This window comes from Rattus norvegicus, chromosome 7 (genome assembly GCF_021556685.1).
Source record: "Rattus norvegicus strain SHRSP/BbbUtx chromosome 7, alternate assembly SHRSP_T2T, whole genome shotgun sequence".
In the NCBI taxonomy this organism is placed as follows: domain Eukaryota; kingdom Metazoa; phylum Chordata; class Mammalia; order Rodentia; family Muridae; genus Rattus; species Rattus norvegicus.
In genome coordinates, this window is record NC_141540.1 from 88,741,958 (window position 1) to 88,763,406 (window position 21,449).

The 21,449-nt window shown below is 36.4% G+C and overlaps 1 protein-coding gene across 1 annotated transcript in view; it reads right to left on the minus strand.

Annotated features, from left to right (window-relative positions):
* Positions 1-21,449, minus strand: part of Csmd3 (CUB and Sushi multiple domains 3) — a 1,310,498-nt gene that overhangs the window by 331,508 nt on the left and 957,541 nt on the right. Inside the window, exon 27 of the mRNA XM_087559497.1 lies at positions 19,870-20,072. Within this exon, the coding sequence (XP_087415623.1) occupies positions 19,870-20,072 (203 nt within the window). The remainder of the gene's footprint in view (positions 1-19,869; positions 20,073-21,449) is intronic.

The following is a 21,449-nucleotide window of genomic DNA, read 5'->3' on the forward strand; positions in this document are numbered from 1 at the left end:
AGTACCCAGAGTCTCATTGGTTAATTTTACTAATTAAATGGCAGTATGAGCAATGGCCATAAACCTAACACATACAACTCCTTTAACCCTCTAGAATCTCTGTGAACCAACTACTACTATGTCCTCAATTTAGAGATAAATTTAGGGCTGTAAAATAAGCTGTGTTGAATTTACCAGAAAAAAAAAGATACATAGCATGACTTAAACCCCTGTCGTTCTACTTTCATAGCTTAAAGCATAAACGTCTGAGAGACCAGAGTGTCCTCTTTTAACTGTCACTGTCCCAGAAACTCATTTGCCTTCCCAATCCATATCATAATAAACATTTACACATTTTCAGGAGAGATATTATATCTGTAACTAGAACACTTGGTTGACCTTATTCAACCCAGTCTTAACAGATTAACTGTTGTGACAGTTATTTCTGAAGGGATTATTTCTTATTAGAGTAAGAAGAGAACTCCTGGGTGAGAATATGAACCAAAGAGAATTAATATATAAGTTGACTTTACTTTTTAAGTACAGTTGTTCAGTAATAACAATTAATATTCCTTAGCAGAGAACTAAGCAACAACCCATAACATAGAAACTGGATGTATGATGTACAACTATAGGAGGATGTTTGATGCATGCATTCAACAGCTTTATTTAAGATGTTTTCCTTAGAGTTGGTGATATCTCAAGAAATGGGCAATGGAGATAAATATATATCTATAGAGAGAGTAAATATATATATATGTAAATATTAATAGAGAATTTTGTATTGTCAGTGGGGGATTACTATCTTCATTCTATACTCACAAAATTTATGACAAATCCTCAAATATTTTATATTTATATTTATGCATATATTTGCATATATGGACTATAGAATTATTTATTTATACATATATATGTAAAGAACAAAATAAAAATGCCACAATGCAAGTTAAGATAATTTGGTCATAGGTAAATATGAGGATACAATGTGTATTTCTTGTCAAATTTTCTAGACTTAATGATTTAAATGAGACGAATTATCTCAAAAGACAGCTTTTACATTAGGCTAATACTTGTGTTGGAATATGCATTTGCCTTGAGGTCTAATTGACTTGAAAGGAAAGAGGTGGTAAATCCCTACTGTTCCATTTTCTCTAAGTTAATAAACAAATTAGGAGTAAGATTTTAAAGCAAAGCAAAGAATGAGGGTGTTTAATGAAATACCAAAGAACTCCCCACCACACACACTTGGAGTAACAGGAGTTCTGAAAGCAATCAGTTAAATTCCCACAGAAATAATTACTTTGTAGGAATGCTATTGTTTTATTATCCTTATTTGTTTGACATTTGAATGCATACTGGTTACCTTCTGTGTTTGTAAGTAGGAAAAATTATAATCATTTTAGCACCAAACATTCTTTTTCTCTGAATTAATAGAAACAGTCAATGAAGAAAATAAGCATTTTTAGCAGTTATGGTATTTCTCCTAGGGAATTACGAATGAAGAAATATCACATAATTACTATTATTATAAATAATTATTTAATAATATGACTTTATGAATTAGCTACATCATTTAGGAATTGGTAATTGTTAAATATTATTTCCCTATATTGAAGAATAGAACTCTAAATGCTAAATATAATTTTTTTCTGTTACTGTTATATAAATTTTGATTACCTATTAGATCTTCTCTCTAGCACAATGTGTAGAAAATATATATAGACTAAGAGTTTTATACAAATAAACCTTTAAATATCTTTGTTACATACAAATATATAAAAAGTATTATCAGAATATAGTATATTGACTTACAATGTAGTAACATACTGCTTTTATTTTTTCTGAATTTCTTTACTTTAAACTGGTTCATATTTAACAGAAACATATGTCTTTGCTCCACTAATGTTTTAATGTACTCTATTGTATAAATATATCAAATTGTTTGTATCCATTCCTTCCTTGAAGGGCATCCGGGTTCTTTCCAGCTACTGGCTAGTATAAATAAGGCTGATATAAACATAGTGGAGCATGTGTCCTTGTTACATGTTGAGCCTCTTCTGGGTATATGTGCAGGAATGGTATAGCTGGGTCCTCAGGTAGTGCTATTGTAAGACTTGTTCCCTGAGCCCTATGTCTGGCTCATAGGGCTATCTATGTCCCACCCATAGAGACACAGAGATGGAGATCGGTACAATAAGCAAGAGGTTTAATGATCCAGTACACTGGGGTGGTCCTGTAATCTGGACAGAGACAACCCTGAAGAACAAAAGCACACACTTTTTATACTTTTTCATGGGATAGGCTCTAGGTTACAGCATGAGTTGGTTATTTCTCATTGGTGGGGCTTATTACCTTTTGAATTCATCGGTGACTGCCTATTGTCCTTTGAATTCATTGGAGGCCCTTGGTGGGGAAATACCTTTGGCACACAAAGAGGGTGGTGAAGGATCCTGCCCTTACTGTGGCTAGCTCATTCATGTGGATGGGGGACTGCTAAGGGTGGTTAGCTCATTTCCTGGAACAGGGTGTTATCCTAAATTCTTTGGACAGTGTGTTAAAGTCCAAGCCACATGGTGTTTGCCTAAGGCAGCCTTTGTCCTTAAAGTTTGAGTCTTAGCCTTTGTCCTTAATGTTTGAATCTTACATTATGTCCAATTTTCTCAAGAACTGCCAGAGTGGTTGTACCAGTTTGCAATCCCACCAACAATGGAGGAGTGTTCCTCTTTCTCCACATCCTCTCCAGCATCTGCTCTCACTTGAGCTTTTTATCTTAGCCATTCTGACTTGTGTGAGGTGGAAACTCAGGGTTGTTTTTATTTGCATTTCCCTGATGACTAAGGATGTTGTACATTTCTTTAGCTGCTTCATGGCCATTTGATAATCCTCAACTGAGAATTCTTTGTTTAGCTCTGTACTCCATTTTTAATAGGGTTATTTGATTCTCTGGTGTCTAACTTCTTGAGCTCTTTGCATATATTTGATATTAGCCCTCTGTTGGATGTAGGATTGGTAAAGATCTTTTCTCAATCTGTTGGTTGCAGTTGTGTCCTATTGACAGTGTCCTTTGCCTTACAGAAGCTTTGCAATTTTATGAGGTCCCATTTGTCAATTCTTGATCTTAGAGTATAAGCCATTGGTGCAACCCAGTCACAAAAGAACACACATGATATGCACTCACTAATAAGTGGATATTTGCCCAAAAGCTCAGGATACCCAAGATACAGTTCACAGACTACATGAATATCGAGAAGAAGGAAGATCAAAGTGTGGATGCTTCAGTTCTTCTTAGAAGGGGAAAGAAAATATTCAAGGGAGGATATACAGAGAGGTAGTGTGGAGCAGAGACTGAAGGAAAGGGCATCTAGAGACTGCCCCACATGCGGATCCATCCCCTATACAGACACCAAACTCAGACACTATTAGAGATGCCAAGATGTGCTTGCTGGTAGGATCCTGATATAGCTGTCTCCTCAGAGGCTGTGCCAGAGCCTGACGAATACAAAGACAGATGCTCACAGCCAACCACTGGACTAAGCACAGGGTCCCCAGTGGAGGAGATAAAGGACTGAAGGAGCTGAAGGGTTTGCAATCCATAGAAGAACAACATTATTAACCAACCAGAACCCCCAGAGCTCCCAGGGACTAACCCACCAACCAAAGAGTATACATGGAAGGACCAATGGCTCTAGTTGAATATGTAGTAGAGAATGGCCTTATAGGGCATCAATGGGAGGAGAGGCCCTTGGTCCTGTGAAGGCTGGATGTTCCAGTAAAGGGGAATGCCAGAGAGGGGAGGTGGAAGGGAATGGTTGTGTGGGAGAGCACTTCCATAGAAGCAGAGGGTGGGGGGAGGATGGTTTAGGGGATTTCAGGAAGGGAAAATTGGAAAGGGGATAACATGTAAAATATAGAAAAAGAAAATATCTAATAAAAAAGAAAGAAAAGAAAATTGTGAAGGGCAAGGACCCCATATAAAGAACAGCAGCATACACTAACTGATAAGAGGCCACTGAGACATTTACAGCAGAGGACTGCCAGGTCTGGCTTCAGTGAGAGAAGATATACCTAACTCTTGAGAGACCTGAGGCCCCAGGTAGTAGGGAGGCCTGGCAGGGGTTGGGTGTTGGAAGGTAGGTGGGTGTGGGAGGGCAGTTACTGGGGATGGAAACATCATCTAGGAGACAAGGAAGGAGGAATGGGATGAAGACCCTGAGGGTGGACTGGGAGTGGGATAATGACTGGACTATGAAAAATGGTTAAAGAGATATAAATAAATAAATAAATAAATCTATCTCAAAAAAAGAGCTAGATTAGACACTGACAAAAATAAAAAGATTAACCTTGTCATTTTTGACTTTTATATGCATGTTTCTGTATATTCTTGTCTGTATGGATCCATGTCTATATGCAAGTGCATATGCTTGTTCATATGCATATATATATCAGAAGAGAACAAGACATCTGTGAAGCAGTCATTTCTTAGATACCGCCTACTTTCATTTTGAGTTCACTCCCTCTCATTGGCCAGACACTCACCACATAAATTAGCGGATAGGACATTGAGCTCCAGAGATTCATTTATCATTTCATTCCCAGTCTTGGGAATATAAACACAGGCTACCATACTGGGTATTTTACTTGCATTCTGTGTGTCAAACTAAGGTCTTCATGCTTTTAAGGCAAGCACTTAATCAGTTTAGCTATTCCACCAGCCCTACCATTGTTCTGTGGTGGTTTTAATAACAACATTTCTTAGCCAGGTATTACTGCATTTGTTTCTAACAAAATATCATTTTCTCTCTGCTGATTACACAAGTTAGAAATACATTCCCTATGGCATATGCATATTTTCAAAGAGAACCATCTTTTATTGTGCTAAAACCAAACATATTGAATCTATTTTGTTTTTTATTTAAAATTCTCATTACCTGAACTATAAATAAATAGACTTTGAAAGTAATATAAGTTTATGGTCACATTTCTTAAGCAATATTTTATAGAGAAAATTCCAGAACTGCCCCTTGGTACTATCCATATGTAAGTGAATCTTTCTGCATGCATTATTACAAAATAATTTATGGCACAATGAGAAAACGTGTATATTATATGGAAAAAAATTTAATATACTTGATTAGACTTGATATTATCAATGAGGCAAATCCACCAAGAATTACTGTTTATCAAATACATGTGTCCTTATCATATAAAACTTTGTAATATAAAATTCAGTTGATTACTTAGTATGACTAATTACATTCAGCCATATTTTAAAACATTGAACACTTATCCCAAGTATGTAGTACCTAAATTTAATTTATGTATCGATTTGCTTCAGTATATTCTAGATAAACTGAAGATGTGAGAACTAAAGAGCATTAACTACTTCTATAAGTAACTATGTTCTTACCACTTTAAATTTTCTATAAGAAAGGATATGTATTTATCTTCATATTTTTCTTTTATTGTGTCTAAGAATATATGTATCATGGAAACAGACATTTATTTCACTTAGCCACATGAGCATATGGGTACTTTTCATCTGTGTATGTATAACTTCTAGTCTTTTAAGCAAATCTGATGTCTTCTTTACTGTTGTATGATAGTGCAATAACCCAGGGCAAAATAACTGCAGGGTACTTTTCCTTAAAGATGCATTGGGTAGTATAACAATGAATAACACAGTTACAGCACTCCTTGATTCCTATGGTCTCACTTCTCTTTAACTATTTGATGATTTGACATAAAATTGTTTTTTAAGACATTTCAAACATGTACAATGTTGAATAAACAGTACAATTAGAAGACGGAGGCAGACTATGTTGTTCAAAGAGAGGAATACTTTTCAACTTCTCTCAGTTCCATATATTGCCCTGCCCTCAGAAGCTGCCCTGCCAAGTGGCCTGAGGAAGGGACAGTTGGTCAGCAGCAATTTCTAGACTTCCCCAGCAACAGTTTCCATCCTCTCTACCCACCCAGGTAATGGTTCTAGAATGTCCCTAGAGATGGAACAAGATAATTAATAGCTACCTACTCCTGAATTGCCCTAATGGAGAATTCATCTTAAAAGGCTTTAAATTAAGCCTTTGATCTCACTTGGTTGTCTCTCTATCTTGGAAATGAGAGACCTCAATATGGGAAACTTCTACAGAATAAAAGACTCTTTGCATTTACATACTGTCTGAGTCTGGGACATAATCCTTTTGTGAATCTTGGACCCTTACTTACAGAGTTAGGACAGGAAAGGAACAAAGCTGCTTAGGGTAAATTATGGAAAAACAAACTCAATGGTAGTATTCTAATATATATACTTTATAACTCTCTCTCTCTCTATATATATATATATATATATATAAACTTCTTTCATCAGTTCATACGCACTCATGTATTTTGACAAGCAGTTGTTCAGTCAAGTAGTATACTTTCTCTTAAGAGACACCCATCAATGGAAGACATTACAGTCTTATTCCCACTGATAGGTGAACCAAAGTAAGAATGCAAGCAATACCCTTTACCATTCAGTATGTCAGGGACTATTTCATTTACCTATATAGGGCATTAACTTTACATAGTAACTTATAGATGGTGATACAATATTAATATTTCGAGATGGTAGGATTTAGGGGATTGATGAGCACAGAGTAACTTCAGGCATTGATCTGCAGCCCCATTTTAATGTGTGTCCTCAAGCCCTACATTCTTTTCAGTTGCAATAAACCCACTGACCTGTGTGAGCCCCATAAAACTTTAGATAAGCCTACTGCCTTACAATAACCTTGAGTCTGTACAAACATTCTGTTCTCTGCCACACCCTGGGCTTCAGAACTAACCTTTAATTTACAAATTCCTTCATTCTTATCTCCTGAACGTCTGTTCCTGGGTTTATGCTTCGGAAGGACACTGCTCCTGCCATGCCCTTCAAGTTTTCTGCTTTTGAGCCTCACCCTGACCCTGGCAAGTTAGAAGTGTTTTCCATGGTAATTAAAGTTGCTTTTGGTTTACAATTTACTTTGGTGGTCCTTTTCTCATTATTTGTGCATCCTGTGATCCCAACAGAGAAGCCTGTTATCCACTGAGTAATTGTTGGAGGTTAACTAGTTTAAGGCCTGTTTAGGCTATACATCAAGATGACAACTCAAAGCAGAAAAATGGGTTCAAGTGTTGATGAAGACAAGAAAGAAGAAAGATACACAAATGACCAAAGTATGTACTAACAAATGATCAACAAAGACATTTGCAAAATTACAAGAATATCTACTATACAAGAATGTAAGAATATATAGCAGTCGTGATGATGCTAAAGCATTGGCAAAATTAGTAAAAATACTCTGCAAAGGCAAAATAGTGTAGCAAAGAGCTTCTCCTGAAAGAGCCTTGGTGTTGGTATTCTGTCAAAGATCCACCCCCACCATTAACTGGCAACAGCCAGGTATGCTCCATCCCGCAGTTACCTGGCAACAGCCAAGTATGCCTGACTAAATATAAAAGGGGCTGTTGCTCTCTCCTCTCTTCTCTTTCCACTCTTGTGTCTTGCTCTTGCCCTCTTCCCCTTTGTCCCTTCTCTCCCCATCCCCCTCCTCCCTTCTCTCCATGTGCTCATGACCATCCTTTACTCCTCTCCTCTTCTATCCTTCTCTCATTAAACCTTTCCACATGGAACCATGTTGGCTTGTTGTGGTTTGTCCGGACACAAGCCGAAATTTCTACTCCAACACTAGGTGACTTTTGCAGCCTTACACCACCTGCCTCAGGTCAAGGCTAGGCCAAGTTTCATGCTCTACCCACAGTTATTAAAATGTACTGACTGATGGTTGTTAGCCAGTAGATTTAAAGGTCAATATGCTTAGCCAATAAATTTGAATTATATCCTTGCTGATGCAACCTATGCCCTAAAAAAAAATCTTAAAACTGCTTATAATAGCCATTTGGGTTCACCTTCTATTCACTGGTTTTAAGGGATTGATTGAGGGTCAACTTGATGCATCCAGAAAATAAACCTTTCTTTCTTTCTCTTTTTTTAATGTTTTAAAAAAATTATTAGATATATTTCTTTACTGACATTTCAAATGTTATTCCCCTTCCCAGTTTCCTGTCCATAAGCTCTCATCCCCTCCCCTTCCCCTCCCCCATGCGGGTATTCCCTCCGTACATCCCCTTTACTGCCCCCCCCCATATTCCCCTGCACTGGGGGTCCAGCCTTGGCAAGAACAAGGGCTTCCCCTTCCATTGGTGCCCCAATAAGTCTATTCTCTGCTACATATGCAGTTGGAGCCCTGGGTCAGTGCATGTGTAGTCTTTTGGTTTAGCCTCTGCAAGCTCTGGTTGGTTGGCATTGTTGTTTTATGGTGTTTCAAGCTCCTTCAACTCTTTCAATACTTCCTCTAATTATCCCCAAGGAGGTCCTGTTCTCAGTTCGGTGGTTTGCTGCTAGCATTGACCTCTGTATTGGACATGCTCTGGATGTGTCTTTCAGGAGAGATCTATATCCAGTCCCTTTCAGCATGCATTTTTAGCTTCATAATCTTATCTAGTTTTGGTGGCTGTATATATATATATGGGCTGTGGATCCAAAGAAAATTCCACAAGCTACATCCCTTCCCTGAGAAAATAAACCTGCTGGGAAATTTCACCAGTTATACCTCCCCTACCCATTTGTGCTTTTATGACTTTTTACACCCTGTTCTCATGGTCCTATGACCAACAGGTGGTAGTCACATGACCGGCAGGACTGGCAGGACCGGCAGGACCGGCAGGGACTTTCCACCACCTAAAAACACAGCATTGCTCCAGGCACCAAGGAGAATGTGACCATGACATGGACCAATGAAGTTAAAGAGCAAATGTTTCCAACCAATCCTTGTGTGTCTTGATGTACCCATCCCCATTCCTGTGGCTTTGTGGTTTTGGTGCTTAAAAGTAGCCTGTATCTGTAGGACGAGGTTCTTCTCCTTCTTCTCCTACTTGAAGGCTGAGCAACTCTGGTGCACTGGGATAAAAACCTCTTGCTGATTGCATCGAATCTCTGCTCCAGTGCTCTATGGGGATGAGCGGATCTTTGGTGGTGGTCCTTCGGGTCCAACAGGGCCACATGTGCAGCAGCCTCTGAATGGTCATTCTTTGCTTCCATATCCCCTCATATGGATATTTTTATTTCCCCTTTTAAGAAGGAGTGGGAGCATCCACATTTTGGTCATCCTTCTTGAGCTTCCTGTGGTCTGTGGTAATTCGTGTTTTTTGGCTAATATCCACTTATCAATGAGTGCATACCAAGTGTGTTTTTCTATGATTGAGTTACCTCACTCAGGATGATATTTTCTAGTTGATTCCATTTGCCTATGAATTTCATGAAGTCATTGGTTTTGACAACTGAGTAGTATTCCATTGCGAGATGTACCACATTTTCTGTATCCATTCCTCTGTTGAAGGGCATCTGGGTTCTTTCCAGCTTCTGGTCATTATAAATAAGACTGCTATGAACATAGTGGAGCATATGTCTTTGTTGTATGTTGGAGCATCTTTTGGATATATGCCCAGGAGTGGTATAGCTGGGTCCTCAGGTAGTGCAATGTCGAATTTTCTGAGGAACCTCCATATTGATTTCCAGAGTGGTTATACCAGTTTGCAATCTCACCAACAATGGAAGAGTGTTCCTCTTTTTCTACATCCTTGCCAGCATCTGCTGTCACCTGAGTTTTTGATCTTAGCCATTCTGACTGGTGTGAGGTGGAATTTCAGGGTTGTTTTGATTTTTATTTCCCTGATGACTAACGATGTCGAACACTTTTTAGGTGTTTTTTAGCCATTCCATAATCCTCAGCAGAGAATGTTTTGTTTAGCTCTGTACCCCATTTTTAATAGGGTTATTTGGCTCTCTGGAGTCTAACTTCTTGAGTTCTTTGTATATTTTGGATATTAGCCCTCTATCAGATGTAGTATTGATAAAGACCTTTTCCCAATATATTGGTTGCCGTTTTGTCCTAATGACAGTGTCTTTTGCCTCACAGAAGCTCTGCAGTTTTATGAGGTCCCATTTGTCAATTCTTGATCTTAGAGCATAAGCCATAGGTGTTTTGCTCAGGAAATTTTCAACAGTGCCCATGTGTTCAAGACTCTTTCCCACTTTTTCTTCTATTAGTTTGAGTATATCTGGTTTGATATGGAGGTCTTGATCCACTTGGACTTAAGCTTTGTACATGGTGATTAGAATGGATCGATTTGCATTCTTCTACATGCTGACCTCCAGCTCCTTTGTCAAAGATCAAATGACCATGGTTGTGTGGCTTCATTTTTGGGTCTTCAATAAACCTCTTTCTTTTGCACTGATTTGCATCTCAGTGTCTCACTTTGAGTGTCTGGAAGTAAGGCAAGGGTTGGGGTTCTTTCACCCCAAGTTATTCCAGCTAAAGTAACAGTAGGAACCAGCAAACTTGTTTCTGAATTTAACCAAAAAACCTGAAATCAGAATCTGGAAGAGACAGTATTTCCACATTCTTTGCAGCCCTAGTCACAATAACAAAGTTAGAAAAACAAACTTGGTTTTCATAAGCACCTAAATAAGATGTGGCATATATTCATATAGAATATTTATCTTTGGAAACTATTTTGCAATAAGTGGCAACATAAACCAACTTTGGTGATCCTATACTAAATGAAACATAACACTGATGTAAAGAACAAAACTGCATAGATGAACTTACATAGATATGTGATATATTTAAAGCCATAGTATCAGAGTTCAATATTTGGTTACACTTGAAGTTAAGGGCCATGGAAATTATTACGAATTATTGTTTCCTTAAGGAATGCCTCCCTACCATAGATTCTTGGTTCCACTGTTACATTAATAAATCATGGAAACTTTAGATATAGGACCTAGTTAGAAAAAGTTGGCTACTATATGTTGGGATAACTTACATCCCCACAATGTAAGAAGGTCTGTCCCTGTATTTTCAATTGTTGGTTGCTGTGCAGGCAGAGCTATGTGCTAGCAGAATGTATCCTCTCAATACAGTATCCCTGTACATCTCTTCTATATGCAAATGTTTTTCTTTCCCTGTCAGTTCAGAAGAAGATTCTCTGAAATTATCATATTAAAAAGCAGGCTCCCCTTGGGGAAGGTCAGACAAACCTCAGTGCCAAAGGGTATGTAAAAGATATGGGTAGGGTGTTGTTTTTCTACAGATTGGGTTGGATTGAAATGTGTCATTTTGCATAAGAAAGAGCTGGTGAGATGGGTTAGGAAGTATGGGCAGAGCTCCAACCTGGAGGAGACTCAACAGATGGAGGCAGATGTAGAAGGAGACAGAAGAAAGACCAGATGGAGCCTGAAGTGGGCAGTACTGCACATCGAGAGACAGAATGATTGAGAAGTTGGATTAAATTAGACTGTAGCTGAAAGACTGACTCAGCTAAAAGGCAATAGCTTTAAAGTATATAGATGTCTCCTTGTGTGTTAATTAAACCTCAAGTGGGATCCACAAAAGCATTGCATTGACTACAGGACTGTCTTTGCAGACAACAGATTGCCCTCATCCCTTTCTGTATTCCTTTCCTGTATTTATTATTTTTGTGTAATAAAAAAAGTTCCTCCTCACCCAAGTGTCTGTGATCATGATTTATTCTCCCAGAGTATGCAATCAGGAGACTTTGATGTGAACCTTCTGAAACTGTGAGTTAAAATAATTGTATCTTCATTGCTAAGCATGATGGTGTGTGCCTATCTTTCTACTACTCAGAATCTAAAGTCAGAAAGACTGCAAACTTGGAGCTGGTTTGAGAAATACACTTAGATAATCAGAGTCATCTTTCACAATGGAAACAAATTAAAAAGCCTGAATCTACCACTGTGTTAGAGTTGCTCTCTTAGACTTTGTAAGGCCCTTGATTGTCAAGAACATTTGAGGTTTTATTTATTTTAAGTGCATGAATGTTTTGCCTGTATGCTTGTAAATTAATTACCTGCTCATGGAAGTCAAAAGTTGTTGGCTTCCCCTGGAAATGTTGTGAGAGGTGGTTATAAGCAACCATGTGGGTTTTGGGAATTAAATTCAGGACCTGTGCAAGAGCAACTAGTGATCTTAACCAGTGAGCTGACACTTTAACCCCTATACCAATTCTTCCTTTTACAGGCAAATAATCAGTGTTTGTTTGGTAGTAAATATATTTGTAAATTATTTAAATTATATATGTGTATATATTATATATCTATATCTATATTTACATCTTTATCTATCTATCCATCTATCTATCTATCTACCTATCTATCTATAGACACATACACACAGAGACAGAGACAGAGAGAGAGAGAGAGAGACCGAGAGAAAGGGAGAGAAAGGGAGAGAGAGAGACAGAGAGACAGAAAGGGAGAGAGAGAGAGAGCTATAAGGGACTATGTTATTTTTCATATACCATGTTTCTATATGTAGTAAAATATTTGGGTTGATAAATAGTAACATAAAGGCTATTGTAAATTCATTTATTTTTTAAATTAAAAAATTTTAAAGACTTATGTATTTTATATATGTGAATACACTCTCGCTGTCTTCAGTCACACCAGAAGGGTGCATCAGATCCCATTACAGGTGATTGTCAGCCACCATGCGGTTACTGGTAATTGAACTCAGGACCTTTCGAAGAGCTGAGCCATCTCTCTACCACCTAAATTCATTTCTTGATGTCTTTGGAGACTTTCATTTTCTACATTGTCTGGATAAGTTTGTAGAACATCTTTGAACATTATTGTCTGGTCTTTTCACACTAGCCATTTCAGCTGAACTCACTTTACTTACAGACTTCTTTGCAGATATCAGTGTTATTAAGAGTTTATATAATGTATATCCTCACTATTATATATGCCTTATGAATGCCATTAATACCAAAAGACAAATTACAAAGTAATAAGAACATTTTGTGATAAAATAATTCATTGGTAATTCACACTGTAAAGGAAATATCAAATATCTACAACTCTGCTTTAACCTTGTTTTGTGATAAAATAATTCATTGGTAATTCACACTGTAAAGGAAATATCAAATATCTACAACTCTGCTTTAACCTTGTTTTGTGATAAAATAATTCATTGGTAATTCACACTGTAAAGGAAATATCAAATATCTACAACTCTGCTTTAACCTTGTTTTGCAAACCTAAGTCCCACACTGTCAGATAGGTTAAATACAGAACAGAGATGTAAAACATACAGTGCATCTCATTTTAACTGCAAAGTTATGAAGATACTTTGTCAAGAATGGAAGATAGGAAAAAACAAAAACAAAAACCCAAACACTGAACTGGTCATTCTTCCTGAATAAGTAAAAGCTACAAATATCATGAACAACTCAGGACACTTAACAATTGTCATACAACCTGTTTATAGTGTCAGCACAGGTTAAATATAGTGACTAATTCTGATTAGGAGTTTTTGTGTACTAGAAGTGATGTGGACCTGGACTTGACTGAAGGAGCTAAAGTGGTTTGGTTTGCAACCCCATAGAAAGAACAACAACATGGACCAACCAGACAGCCCAGAGCTCCAGGGACTAACCCATCAACCAAAGTGTGCACATAGAGAAACCCATGGCTCCAGATGCATACGTAGCAGAGGATGGCCTTGTTGGGGCATCAATGAGAGGAGAGGCCCTTGGTCCGGGAAAGGCTTGATGTTGCAGTGTAGTGGAATATCAGAGCAGTGAGGTGGGAGTGGGTGAGTTGGGGCATTCTCATCGAAGCATGGGGAGAGAGGATGGGATACGAGAGTTGTGGAAGGGATATCAGAAAAAGAGATAACATTTGAAATGTAAATAAATAAAAATAAAAATATTAAAATGACTATGAATTTATTGTTTTTGGAATATGGGCACAAATTTTCCAAAAATATTAAGGAGAATATGCAAAAAACAAAAGTAGTGATTAACTATATAGTCTCTTACCAGGGTACTGGAGACAGATGGATTATATAAATTAATAGTGACAACATGAGGCTGATAGGTTGCTTGTGTACTGTGATGCATAGTATTGGATGTCACTTTGATACACAGGGTAGAGAAACCACTATTGTAGAACTACTCCTATAAGATTTACCTATGTACATATCTGTGGGTCATTTTAATGACTGCTAATTAATGTAGTAGTCCCCAGCCCACTGTGTCTAGTATGCTTCCTAGGCAAGCGGACCTATTCTTATAGGACGCATGGCAGAACAAGCCATGGGAACAAGCTAATAAGTGGTATTTCTCCGTGGTTGGCCTCTGCTTCAGTTCATCTTTGAGTTTCTGCTTTGACTTTCCTCAGTGATGTAGTGTAACATGTAAGGTTTTGTGTTTAGAACGGGACACCCAGGTTGAAATTTGTCAGTGTCTTATCACGGAAACAGAAAGCAAACTAGAGCAGGTGCACAATGCCGAGGCTTTACATTTAATGACAGAAATTCTCAGTTTCAAACTGAACACAAAGCATTAAATAATTTAAAAGAGGAAAGTGATACGCAGTTTTTACTTCTGACAGCCAGCCAGGCAGAAGTGTGGAGAAAAAATATGGAGGGATAATGAAGTGAATGGCTAGTTGACTGTTACCCAGTGTATCAAGCAATAATGAGGACGGGAACAAAGGCAATGGTATCATGCAGTTCTTTAAGGCTGTCAGACTTCAACCTATCCTGGTGAAGCCATCCATTTCTTTGAGAATTTTCAACAGTAGAAGTTATGAGCCTTCATGTTTTGTATTACCCAGCAGGTACTGATTCTTAATGGAGAGGTCAAAGAATGAAGAGCAGAGAAAATGCTCTGTCAAAATCAACTATTCTGTGGGCAAATGACAGCATGATACCTCCCTGTAGAACTGAAGTGGAACAAGGCAGGCAGATTACAAATTTAAGTAGGGGATATAGAGGCTGACCTGCTGAGAAGCCAGGACAGGGCTTAGGACAGCATGAGATGGCAGTGTCAGACTTGAGTAGCTCTGATTAAGCAGAAGTGCCTTGCAGATTATATCACCAAGAGTCAAAGCGACAGAATCTACAAAGCACGAATAGATCATAAAATAGAAGCCACGAGGCCGCTGATGGTGGCTTGGCGAGGACTGTAAAGTTGCTATGCAACCCGCATTTCAGTTAAATTCACGTTATACTGAGTTTTGTGAAATGAATTTCACTGGTTATGTTTTCTGTAAAGAGACTTGCTGTTTGTCTATTTCATCCTTTTGTTACTTATTACTATAAGTTCAAATTTTTTAAAATCACATTATTGCACATGTTATACTAAAGATCTGACATTTAATCTATCGCCCCGTCTCCCACTACTTCTCTCAGTAGATAATTAATGGGATAAATGAGGTTACTTGTCTAAGTCACCTGGGTGCTTTCAAACAAATATCTTAGAAAACTTGAAGACTATTCTTTGATGTCAGCTTGACTTTATCCAGAATGAACTACAATTCCGATAAGGAGGGTACCCCTGTGAGATATTTTCTGCTTGGTGTGAAGTGGGTGAATCTACTTCTAATCCAGAACTTTGAGATAGGAAGACACACACTTTTGATCTGGATCTTGAGCTAGGAAGATATACCTTTAATATGGGCCATACCCTCAACTGGAATCCTATATAAGGACAGGGAAGAGAGAAGCTTTTGCTTTGCCTGTTTGCTCTTGACTTGCTAGCACATCCACTCCTCTATTGGCATTGGAGCCTACCTCTTTGGGATTCCAGCATATTCATACAAGAACGCAGCTGAGACATCCAGGTTTGTGAGACTGAGCTAACACTATTGGATTAGCTGGACTACAGTCTTTAAGACATTCCATACATGTATAATCATTCCACATATTCTATGACTATAGAGAAAATAGAGTACAGCAGATGATATTTATCTATTACTTTTGTAATGTGGATATAAGTTACTTGACCTTTGTTTTATAGCAAATATTTCTCACTCCATGCACCAGGCCCTGTGCTAGGTGCTAAAGGTAACCGAATAAATGAAATAGATGTGTTATTTTTAATCTAGGTACAAGAATGATAGAATCTGTTTTCAAGAATGACTTGACACTAGAATGAATCTGAAGTTTCTTGTATTAGCTAGATGTCCTGTGTACATTTGCTGTTCCTTCTTTTATATATAATCATATCTTAAATGTGTACCATAATTATTGGGCATCTATAACCTTTATATCTTTTATAAAATTAATTCCACGAGTCTTCTCTGTACTATTATTCCATTATAATTATAAAAGTTATAAATATTTTGATAGTATAAGATAAAATTTGTTTCTTAAAAATAAGCTAATTATGTATAAATGACAGCAAGGAAGCTGTTTCTGAAACACAGTTGAAACTGTCAATCAACGTGCAGGAGATTGAAGTCTGATGTAACAGGTACAAATAATCACTGCTGTTTGAAAGTTTTTATTTTTTATTTAGAATCATAAAACACGCAAAGCAGCGGAGAAAAAAACCAAAATCTCAATAAAAAAAACTGTCTAAAATATGGCGATGAATTATGATTTTTCTAAACTGCTCTGGTCTAGGATTTTTTTAAACATAATTTTTGAGATTTTTCTGTCTGAAAAATTAAAAAGTATCTTGGATATGATCAGTGAATTACATTACTGCCCTTACCAAAATCTGTTTTACATAGGTATTTAGGTATTTAGTATAGTAAAAATCATATTAAAAGCTCTCTAGGAAAGTAAATTGCTGAATAAATTATTCTGATCGCTATTTGAAAACATGACAACTAGGGCTAGGGTAGGAGACAATTTATCCAAGAAAAAATATTAATGCTAAAGCATGAGCAAAATTTAAGTACAATATATCAGAAGTAATCTTTAAGGAGAAGGAAGTTTTACAGCAGTCTCTATAGTATGTATAGGGTGTGTGTGTGTGTGTGTGTGTGTGTGTGTGTGTGTGTGTGTGTGTGAAGATACATTCAGAGACCTATGATAGAATTAATGAGTTTAATATGTGGTCCTTAGCATACTTCATTAGGATGCATATATGAGTGGAATGCACAGATAGATTTCTAGGATTGAAGAATTGAAGTGGTCTTTGGAGTAGCCAGCTGTCATCTGAAAACTAACTTTGTCTACACTGGAGAATAATTAGCCTGAAGTTCATTCACATCCCTGCTAATACCACTTGCTTAATTTGACAAGTACATGCTGTTTAATACAATTCCTATTCTCTACATACATTAGAAAAATATGTTGCCTGCTAACAGGGTTGCTTGTTAGTTTTTAATGTCAACTTGTTTCAAGGTAGGGCCATTTGAGAACAAATTTCAATTGAGAAAATGCCTCCGTAGGATTGGCTAGTAGACATGAGTGTAGGGTATTTTTCTGGGTTTATGTTTAATATGGGATGGATTGTACATTTTAGACAGAGTCACTACTGGAGACATGCTCTAGGGGTGTATGAGAAATCAGGATAAGCAAGCTTGTAAACAGCACTGCCCGTCATCTCTGGTTTAGTTCCTTCCTCCAAAGCCCTGGTCTACTGAGCAACTGCCCTCACTTGTTTCAGTGATGAGTGTGTCCTAAGAGTAGAAAGCTGAAGTAAACCCTTTCATCCTCAATTTGCTTTAGGACTGGGTCCTTTATTATACTAATAGAAAGCCTTATTAAAACATATCGTTAAAAAGGCAAAAGTCCTTTTCCAACAGGCAAGTATGAACTTTCCCTTTGCCTCATTCCTTCCCATCGTTCAAAATGTCCTTAATACCTTTCTTTGAGGAAAGGGTAACTTTTGATGGAGCATTCTAATCATGATCCAGATGTCAAATTGAATAAGCTATAGAACTATATTACAATTAAAAAGATAATAGCTGTTTCATTTTTTCTTTAATACATAATACACATTAGTAGGTTAAATATCTGTATATCAGTATATATTTGCAATAATGTATACATTGCATAAATATCGTTGCAATAGTGACACAGTAGTGATAACTGTCGAGCATTTTCTGCTCTCCACCCCTGATGCTTACCTACTTTCAGACACGAGTGGACCACAGTGTAGATATCCTGCTAGTTATACGACTGCTAATAACCAACCTGACTCCCCAGCCTCTGTATCCTTATCTATGAAATGGATGTTAGGAGATATTTTTTCACAAATGTGTTAGAATCAAATGAAAATTTGTACATAAATGCAAAATTGAGGGATCTAGACAATAATGAAGACACTGCATTAAAATAACTATATTTTTACTTTAGAAGCTCTGTAATCACATGCATTATTCCAAAAGTTGTTCAGAAAAGAAATCTGGATTAATTGATTGTAGTTATTATATATTTATGAATTGGGTGACCAACATAAGTGGATTGAAAGATTCAGGAAGTAGTTTCCATTTCTGATAGTCTATTGTAAAGGCAGATTCATTTAAGACTTAGTATGACAGATGTTTCTACAACTTTAACATGACCTATAGATACAACACATGTAAAAAAATAAGCCACTCGTTTTACAAACAAATGCTTATAAAACCCCCAGGAAAGAATTAGTAACTAGATGGAATTCAAAGTCACAGATATATATCTAAGCACATTTCACATTGGTATTTACAGAACCCCACCACAGCAGGCATTTAAGATACTAACTGTATCACTAATGGAGAGAAAGCAAAGCTGTTGTCCAAGTACCATTCAGAAGAATGAGGGTGAACACCTCTCTGCCAAGTTATTCATACTTTAATAGATTAGTAAAAAAAAAGAAAAGCAAAAAATAAAATAGACCTATCTGACATAAAAAATGAAAAATAAGCAAACCCATAAAATGATAATTATTTCAGTGATTGTTCTCATAGAATTCGATATTATTTCAGTGAGGCCACAATGTAGATGTAGCCATAACTACTGCCTTTTATTTGAGAGCTGGAGATCTAAATTCAATTCATACTGCTTTCAGACACACTGGAAGAGAGCATAAGATCTCATAACAGATGGTTGTGAGCCATATTGGACTCTGTAACTCTGGATGAGCAGTCAGTGTTCTTAACCACTGAGCCATCTCTCTAGCACCAGGAAAATACTCTTATTTACTAAACCAACTCTCTAATCCAACTTTGTTTTCCTTTTATTTTAATGGATAATAAAATATGCAATAAAATGTATAAAACCTAATATATACTTTATTATTCACTCTATGTTAATAATCATCTTAATATAAAATAAATGTCTATTTTCATATATTAATGTCATTATTACATGTAAAATAAATTATAATAATATTACAATTTTTCTGGTTCTTTTAAACATATTATATATAAAATAAAAATTAAAAATAAATATTTTTCTTATTTTTTAAAAAGCTTTCTCATATATTATGATTGTATGTTATCCCTGGCTGAGTAGACCTATTTTGAATAAGCATAATATTTCAAGTGTGGAAAATTCCATACCACATCTCATGTAATCACTTCCAATGAAAACGCAGGTGCACAAATAGTTATATGATGAACTGTTCAAGCCATATTTCCTAGGTGTATATGAAGCATAAGTGAATTTTGCATTTAGACTGTTGTCTCATTCCTAAAATATCTTACTAGGCTAATCTAAATATCCACAAACTCCTTAAAATTCTTAATCTGAAACACTTCTGATCCCAAGAATTGTGAATGAGGGGCATTCAACTTCTGCAAGACTTTGTGATATAATAATTTCTTCTGCTGAATTATTTTAATACAATTATTATTTTAAGGATTATTTCGTTAGAGCTGGCCATTAATAAGCACAGTGAATTATAGTAAATTTTCCCAAGTATATTTTGTTTCACCTTCTGTGAAGTAGGGAGACCAGGACTAATATTTAACATTTATAAATTGAAAAATAATATGTAGAGGAATATTTTTTGGTTAATAAACCTTTCTTTTTGCTTACAAATGAAACAGAAAAGGCTTACTTGAGAACTGAATGGCAAATCCAGATTTGCTGATATAAAAGTCCGTATCAAACTGGATAGTCACTATGTTGAGAGTGCTATGAATTCCATCAGGAATAAGAGATCCACTAACTTCCTTTAATAGCATCTCGTTTTCTGGCGGACCATCCCAAACTCGAAGTATATCATGGGATGCTTCTGTATCGAAAGCGAGAAACTGTAGGCTGTGGGAAAACCATACATCTTTGATTATTTTAAATAAGAAAAAGAACCATATTGACAACAACAAAAAAATAGAACAAACGTGTATTGTTGCTTTGAATCGCTGCAACTCTCTTCTAAGAATAAAGAGTAAATTGTGCAATGGCAAGTACCACCGAAACGAATGTTTTTGAACAGTAGAATATACTTCCTTAGAAAAGCATTAAATACATGATTTCATCATTTTTGCAAATTACAGAAATCTTAGCCACTTTTTTCAATGTTCATAAATATTAACTGTGGTGATGAAACTAAATGTGTGTAAAGGACATTCCATGTGCCTGTTACTTTAAAAAATGCATTACTAATACTTTGTGTAATCATTGTAATGACCTTATGTAGTAAAAACCATTTTAATCTAAATTTTATGGATGTTGAGAAAGGAGTTTAGATATATCAAATAATTGCTGAAAGAGTATCCATTCACTCATTAAATTTAATTGTCTGATGTCATAGTACATGCTTTTACCATTGTATCATATTAAAACTGGTCTACTTTGTGCTAATCTGTATAAAATTATCATGTTTTTTTTTTGGTTCCATTGTGACAACTAGCTAGACTCTGTGTATATGGGTTTATGATATTGAACTATCAGCTTTACATTTTTATACATGAATATCAAAAGCTGTTTGTTAATTAAAAGATCCAAGAGTCTTGCTAAATTAAATTTTTTGTCTAATAATTTTAATTTTAATTAAAACTATATTGACCTAAAAATCCACAGGTTAAGGATAAATGTACCATAACCCATTCTGAGTTCTTTGAGCTGCCCTACAAAGGCAATGCAGTAGTTTATACAGCATTCAGTGAACTTCACCACCATGAAACCTGTCTGAATTTCATTTATATCAGACAGCCAATTTTTCAGGCTAGTTTTACGCTATTTTTATTTTTTAACATTACTATGAATTCTACTGGAGTAACTGTTTCATGTGTTAAGGATGTGTGTTTCAGTTATTAACTTATACCCAGTTGAGGTCCTAGAAGCAAAGCTGCAATGAGAGCTTGTAAAAGTCATGTAACCTGACATGTGAATTTAGGAGCACAGTTTGGAATTTATCAGGCTGCTATGACATGACGATGTGTGAACTTCCTATCAAAGGGAAGGGAAATCGAATATAGTTAAAGGGTCAGAAAGCAGACTCTTCAGAAATGCACTTAAGAAAAGGAAGAGAGGAACTGTCAAGTCCTGATGCATCTATGTTTCTCCTTCACATAGTGAGGTTGCACAGATTGTGTACTTATCAAAATGTTGGATCAAGCATCTTAAGCCACTGAAAATTGACAAAGCACAAAGCACCAAAACATTCTCAACCTTGGTGCCACTTTCTATTCACAG